The 7,839-nt window shown below is 48.1% G+C and overlaps 1 protein-coding gene across 1 annotated transcript; it reads right to left on the bottom strand.

Annotated features, from left to right (window-relative positions):
• Window positions 1-6,876: 6,876 nt before the first annotated feature.
• On the bottom strand, window positions 6,877-7,839 carry LOC128056771 (olfactory receptor 5C1). Its single transcript, XM_052649578.1, has one exon. It carries the CDS (start codon window positions 7,837-7,839, stop codon window positions 6,877-6,879), a length of 963 nt encoding a protein of 320 aa, XP_052505538.1.

Genomic DNA, 7,839 nt, shown 5'->3' with positions numbered 1-7,839 from the left:
GGCTAGGCTGCTTCTTCACCAGGAACCCCAGGGGTTTCATTCCATTGCTGAGTCATCTCCTCAGTGACAGCCCTGTGGATACACACAGATATGACTGTAGGCAATTTCCCTCCTCTCCAGGTCTTAGGTTCCCCATCTGTAGAATAAGGGAGCTGAATCAGGTGAACTTGAAAGCTGCTTCCAACTTGAATACGTTGTGATTTGCAGCAAAAACAGAACAAAAATATTGCCCAGGATGTGGACCAAAGAAGGAAGAAACACAAAAGGAAAGATGAGAGAGAGGATCAAAATCAGGGAGAGATTTGACCAATGGCTATTTATTTTGGGGAAAGTCAGAGTGGACAAGAAAACCAAGATGGAAGTGAGGAACTTATCTAAGAAATAAAATTCCAAACATGAAGGGCACATATGTATTGAAATGAATATAAATCGATAGCACCTGAGTGCAAACATGATGTTTTAGAGCACTAAGGATCAAAACAAGAACCATCCCTCCCAAGGGCAGGGATGTAAGGATCTGATGATGTTGCTGCTGCTGCTGCTGCTGCTGCTAAGTCATTTCAGTCGTGTCCGACTCTTTGCGACCTTGTGGACTGTAGCCAGCCAGTCTTCTCAGTCCATGGGATTCTCCAGGCAAGAATATTGGAGTGGGTTGCCATTCCCTTCTCCACAGGATCTTCCCCACCCAGGGATTGAACTCGAGTCTCTACACTTTTAATAAAGAGAAAAGAATAAAGAAAATATGAGACTTGCCAAAAAAAGAACCAAAGAATCTAAATGATTCCCAGTATTCCTGGAAAACTCTTCCCATGAAATCAAACACATACAGCATCAAGAAAATGCACAGCCCTTTATGGGAAACTCGTGCAGACAGGTGGATACACCTATCAGATGCAGAGACTTGACTCTTAAGGACAGAGACATTTCAATGCTTCCATTTTTTTCCTGTCTGAATCTCACTGCAGAAATCTTGGATGATTTTCCAAGAAGGGTCTTAAAAGGAGAGGGGTTTTAGGACAGGTTTCCTGAAGGCTATGTTGAGACCAGTTCTGCATCCTTATCTATTAAAAGAAAATAAAGACCCTCCCTACCCTATTGTCTTCCTTTTTCTCCTCCACTGAATAAGAAGAATCTTTTGGCTTTGGATCCCTGGAGAATGTTGTTTTTTTTTTTTCCCCCCTCAATTATGTCCCACTTTCCAGGAAGGTAAGGGGATCAGGGTGAGTGGTAAGGATGGAGAGGGGAAGCCTGCTTATGAAATGGCTTTTTCGGAACTGGAACTACTTAAACTTGGGAACTGACCCAAGTTTAAGCTACCCAGTCTATTCTTCCCAGGTATTCTGTGAAGGTAGGCTGAGCTATGCATGCGTGTGTGCTAAGTCGCTTCAGTTGTTTCCAACTCTTTGCGACCCCATGGACTGTAGTCCGCCAGGCTCCTCTGTCCATGGGATTCTCCAGGCAAGAATACTGGAGTGGGTTGCTATGCCCTCCTCCAGGGGATCTTCCCGACTCAGGGATAGAATCCATGCCTCTTATGACTCCTGCATGGGCAGGTGGGTTCTTTACCACTAGCACCACCTGGGAAGCCCTCTAACCTGAGTTTAAATGGACCTCAATAAACATTCAAATACACTGAGCTGTTGGCAGAAACATTCATCTATAATTACAAACACACTGGTGCAGGCATGCAGGCATGTTCGGCCTCTAGTTATGCTCTGCAAACACACAGGCATGACAGATCATGTACAGAAATGTGGACACAGACATCTAACCAAGAGGCAAGCGTAACCACGAGATCCGTAGATGCAGATCATCCTAAACATAAACCGAGGGTCTGGTTCAATCACAAAATAGCACCGAGGCCAGAGGGTGACGCTCATTCACAGCCTCCTGTGCATGGAGGCTCCTGCACACACAGCTCCGGGACCCACGATGCCCTTTCATGCTTTCACTGACCGAGTGGTCTGCGTCAGTTCTCCACCACTGTCTGTCCCCGCCTCCTGTCACCCCCCCATCACACAGTCACATTTTCTGCTTCCAGCCCCAGAGGCCCAGGGCTTCGCAGCTTCCCACTCAAGTCTCCTGCTGGGCACAGCAGAGATGTGCCCCCCTAGAGGGGCATATCCACCTACACACCGCTTCCCCTCCCCCAGCGATGACATGGTGGGGCAGCAAGGGTAACGCACAGTCTCAGTCTCACACCAACAGCACCTGCTCTCACAGTCACACGAACAGCTCATGCCCCCAGCCAACCTCAAGAGGACAGAGGCGCGTGCTCTCCAGCCTGGCCCCTTGCCCCAGTTGCACCCTCTGGCTTCTCCACATCGCAGGAGGAGCAGCTGCAGGGACCAGGTGTAGCCCGATGCCGAAGGGTCTGGGGAGGGAGTTATTGGCCACACTTACGGGTTTTGGGGCCTTGGGAGTACCTTAGCTTCTCCCAGAGAAAACACCCTTCCCCTGGCCCCCATCCCTGGGGCGAGAGGCAGCTCGGCTCTGGGGCTTATTTTCCTTCCTCTCTGGGGCCAATTTGACTGGGAAAGGGTGGTTGGTGCCACCTCTAACTCGGGGGGCCCCAGGAGTCCTGTGCATGGTGAAGCTGCTGCTCCCTGGTTCTTGTCCTGTGGGGTCCACAGCCCCAAGCCTGGGGTTTACAGCAGCAGCTTCTAGAGCTAAATGTCTTGTGCCCTCAGCTGTTGCCAGGGCTTCTCGTAGGAAGTGTAGGAGTGTGGGAGCATTGTGCCTCTGGGGACTGCGGCAGTTGTACACCTGAGTGACTGTGACGTGTGTGTGTGTGTTTGTGTGTAGGATTGTATGCCTGTGTGTGGACAGAGTGACCAAGTCTCTGTCAAATGAAATGTGTCCATGAGCTTGAGTGTGTATCTGCACTTCCACTGTACGTGTGTCTGCGGAGGGCAGTGACACTTGAGAGTGTTTCTTGGTGCATAAAGGTTTCTGATAGGGAACTGGCTCTGCGTTGGAGGGGGCATGTGTTCCTGTGCGTGTTTGTAGCCTTCCAGATGGGAATGGCTTTGCATGACTCAGCACTGGAACAACCATGAAGGGTTGTACCTTTTGAACACAGCAACTTCCATGGTTCCCTACTGCCTATTGAATAAAGTGAAAATTCCCCTGCCTGATATCCAGCCCATGGGGCATCCCTCCCATCCCCAGATCTTCCATCTTCAGACTTCTCTCCACCTCTTTTCCAACACACCCATCTCTAGTCAGTTGAACCGGCCTCCCAGAGACTCCTGTGCAAGTCTCCAGCTTGCATTACCTCTGTGCCCTGTGTGTACCTGTTTTCCCCCATTGAATGTCCCTTCCCTCAATTCCCACCCATGCTGCAGGGCCCAACTGGTTTTGTGCAGTAGGTGCCCTAATCAGTCTTCCCCACCCCAAACCTGCTTTTGTCCTAATTGCTTGTCTTAGTAGATGGTGTTGAAGAAAATTGAAAAGGAAATATCAATATTTGATCAGAATTGGGGAATTTTCCTGGGCGTCTCACTTTAGGAATGAGGATCTGACTGTATTTCAACCTTTATCCTCCAGGTTGGGCTCTGTTATTGTCTTCCAATGCCTTCCATTCGCTCTTATTTTTTTTTTAAATTATCTAATTAATTGATTTGGTTGTGCTGGGTCTTCATTGCTGTGTGCAGGCTTTCTCTAATGGTGGTACATGGACATCTCATCACAGTGTCTTCTTTAGTAGGGGAGCACAGACTCTAGGGCACACAGTTTTCTGTAGTTGCTGCACATGGGCTCAACAATTGTGACTCTCAGGCTCCGGAGCTCAGGCTCAGTAGTTGTGGCACATGGGCTTAGCTGCTTTGTGGCATGTGGGATCGTCCTGGATCAGGGATCAAACTGGTGTCCCATGCATTGCAAGGTGGATTCTTAGCCACTGGATCATCAAGGAAACCCATTATCTTCTTATCTATCAAGTTGGCCCAGCATAGCAGCCTGAAAGTTCATGTTTCCTCCAGTGGATGTATAGGATTGATGTGATTATTGTATCTGGCTGTTCCAAGGATGCTAAAAATGTGGAAGGACCCATGGACACCATGTACGGCCAAGATGAAGGAAGGGCTGTATGCCTCTGGAAACTTTCCCTTAATCGTGGTGGGACCTGTATGTCATGAGAGCCCCACAAAGAAGAAAAGACCACAGAGGATGTCTCTGAGTATAAATCACTGAGCTGGGGGCAAACCTTCTATTCTCATTCCCACAGGTGCCAACTCTTCTGCCAATGTCCCCAACCATTGTCATGGCATGTGAGTTGTCATGGTGATAGGAGGCAAGAACTGGGAAAGGATTATAAAACCTTGTGGTGGGAGAAGGGGCTTTAATTCATTTAAGCCTTTGTCAAATTGTGCTAAGTTTAGGCTATTGTGCCCTCTGCTCTCAACAGAAGGGGTCATCAGGAAGTAGGGTGATCAGCCATCCTGGTTTGTCCAGGACAGAAGAGGTTATTTGGATATGGGATTTAAAGTTTTAAAAACTAGGACAGTTCTGGGAAAATCAGGACAAGTTTGTGACCCTGTCAAGAAACCTATAACGTTCTCTATGGTTTGAGGAGACAGTATAGTTCACATCTCTCTCTCTCTCCATTAGTCTGGGACCTCCAAGAAGACTATAGTTACTAAGGAGAGACCTGGTTCTGGTATCAGGGGGTATCACCTCCCCAGGGAGCTGGGATGAACCTCCAGCCTTCCTGAAGTCTAAGTTCCAGCAGCTGATTTCTCCTTGAAAGGAAATTGGAGTGGTGAGACCAGCCCCTGGCTGAAGCCCAAGAACACACTCCATGGGGCGGCTATATGGGGCGACAATGAAGCATTGCTTGAGCCACCCCTGGCCTCATCTCAACCATAATCAGGGAGGACTGGAAAGGGGAACAGACAGTAGCTGACATCTACTCTGGCCAGGCTCCATCTCTCCTTGGAAGCACCTACTATAACCTCTGGGGTCCACTCCTGTCCTGCTCTTGCATAGAGGGGCTTCCCAGCAGAATGCAGTGCCTTGGGCCTTGCTCATGTGTAACTTAATTAGATAAAGAAAATCTGTCAAAAGTATAAACTCTGGGTAGATAAAAATCTCAAGAGTGCTGGATCTGAAGGGCCCAGAATGACCTAAGGCTTGGAGCACTGTGGTTGCCTTTGCCCAAGAGGTGATGGCATTCCCTCTCCTAACCCGACTCTGTCTCTAGATGTTATAGTCTTAACACAAAGCAGTCTACCATGCCTGACCATGTGCATATCTAAGCAAGCTCATAACTCTCAATGAAACTTAAATCCACCGATAGTTAGCTCCTACTCTTATGTTTTAAGGAACATTATCCATTTCCGTAACCCTAAATATATCTCAAATTGAAGTCACCCCAAACATGTCAGTTTGATACTCAAAATACTCTCCTTCTTATGCCTAATTCTCATCTAGTTCTGAACCTAGGCTAACTGTAATAATAACTAGATTGTGACTTAAACTTGTCACAAACATTATTCACATGCTAGCTTAATTTAAATTTAACAGAGCTATAACACGAACTAAGCTCTAACCTAAATTTAATCTACCAGTGAGAATAAAACCTGAATTCTAATCTTAAGTAGTCTTTCCCTCTAACACTAGCAATAAAAGAGTTTTAATATTTCATTTTTAAAAACTGAAGTATAGTTTATTTACAATGTTATGGTAGTTTCAGGTGTACAGCAAAGTGATTCAGTCATTAATTAATTGTTAGTTGCTCAGTCATGTCTGACTCTTTGCTACCCCATGGACTATAGGCTGCCAGGCTTCTCTGTCCATGGAATTCTCCAGACAAGAATACTTTTGCAGATTCTTTCCCTTTATAGGTTATAAGAAAAATATTTTTAAACTTCTCTATTTTATTTAACTTATTTTTTTGCTACGCCACACAGCATGTGGGATCTTTATTTTCCCAAATCAGGGATCAAATCCGTGCCCCATGCAGTGGAAGCAGGGAAGTCCCTCTTACAAAATAGTAAGTATAGTTCCTGTGTTCCTTGTTGGTGTTCTGTTTTATATACAGTAGTGTGTATATGTTCTAATATTTCTAAGAAGAGCTCAAATTTATTTGAACCCTGACTCCTATATTTTCCCCAAATCTACTATTCATTAAAATCAATCCAAATTGAACAATTTACATAATTTTAATTCAGTCCTAAATTTGTCCAATTGCTTTTAAATTCTGAACCTAACTCTGGATTTACCCTAACTCTAACCTCAGTGTTAGCCATAACATGAACCCTATTCTAACTACAACCATAATTCTGACCCTTTCCTAATCTCTTTCACAGCCCCGAAGTAACCTAATCTTGGTTGAATTTTCACACAACTGTGGGATTTTAGCAATGAGATCATGTGTGTTCTCTGTTATCCTGAGAGATGGAATATGTGGCTTCATAGGGAAAGATATTTGCCTACCCGGATTCTATCCCAGTCTTTGGCATAAGTGGGTTCTGAAGTTGCTCTCTTGGGCTCAAAGTGAGCAGTGTGACTCATTGGTCACAAAGGACCTTAGAAAAACAAAGATCTAGAACACTTGCAGCCAGCACAGCCCTTATCTGGTGTTTCTGGGTATCAGCCTTTTGGAAATTTGAGTGGCAAATAAACCTAGTTACTGCACCTGGTAACGTGCTTTGAACATGGAGGAGCCTAAGGCAAACTCAACAGCAAATTCACTTGATCTTGGTTCTGGTTGGGTCTAGAGTACCCCAGGTTCCAGTCTCCTGTCTGTAAACCTCAGTTTCTCCCCTTTCTTCCACCTCAAACAAGGACAAGGGACACCCAGCCCGTGCCAGGGGCCGGGAAGAGCCCACCTCATCCCTCCAGAGTCATTCCTAAGGCCAGCCTGCAGCCCTTTCACTGGTGCCTCCACCATGGACCGCAGCATCGGCTCCAAGTCCTTCTGAGCGCCTCCTTGACCTCTTTGTTGCGCAGGCTGTAGATGAGTGGGTTGAGAGCTGGGATGACAAGGGTGTAGAACACGGAGGCCATCTTGTCCGTGTCCAGGGCGTAGCTGGAGCTGGGACGCAGGTACATGAAGATGAGTGTCCCGTACAGCATGGCCACAGCCGTGAGGTGGGAGCCACAGGTCGAGGCTGCTCGCCACCGGCTCGCGGCCGAGCGCATGCGGATCACAGCGCCGGCGACGAACCCGTAGGACACGGCGATGGCCGACACGGTGGCTGTCTGGATGAAGCCACAGACGGCGAAGAGGAGGAGTTCATTGAGACTGGTGTCGTTGCAGGAGATGGCCAGCAGGGGGGGAATATCGCAGAAGAAGCTGTTCACCTCCCGGGAGCCGCAGAAGCTCAGGCGGAAGGTGAAGGTCGTGTGGACCACGGCGCTCACTGCCCCGCCCAGGCCGGAGGCTCCCAGCAAGACCAGGCACAGACGCCGGGACATGGCCGTGGTGTACAGAAGAGGGTTTCCGATGGCCACGTAGCGGTCATAGGCCATGGCTGCCAGCAGGCAACACTCGGCATCGGCCAGCCCTGCAAACAGGAACATTTGGAGGACACAGGCTGCGTAAGGGATGCTGGCGCGAGGCAACAGTTGATCCACAAGCATCTTGGGGCCGATGGCTGAGGAATAGCAGGCATCTAGCAGGGAGAGGTTGGCCAGGAAGAAGTACATGGGTGTGTGGAGCTGGGCATCTACGTGGATCAGCAGCACCATGCCTGCGTTTCCCAGCAAGCTCACCAGGTAGACGGGCAGGAAGATGAGGAAGAGGGTCAGGCGCAGGTCCCAGCGGTCCGTGATACCCAGGAGGATGAACTCAGCAGGGGCACCCCAGGCCCAGGTGAAGTTCTCAGGTATCAT

Source organism: Budorcas taxicolor, chromosome 11 (genome assembly GCF_023091745.1).
Source record: "Budorcas taxicolor isolate Tak-1 chromosome 11, Takin1.1, whole genome shotgun sequence".
Lineage (NCBI taxonomy): Eukaryota > Metazoa > Chordata > Mammalia > Artiodactyla > Bovidae > Budorcas > Budorcas taxicolor.
This window is presented reverse-complemented; position numbering and strand designations above follow the sequence as displayed.

Excerpts from the sequence above, each read along its gene's own strand:
- LOC128056771 (XM_052649578.1), bottom strand. The coding sequence starts at position 7,839 with ATGATACCTGAGAACTTCACCTGGGCCTGGGGTGCCCCTGCTGAGTTC.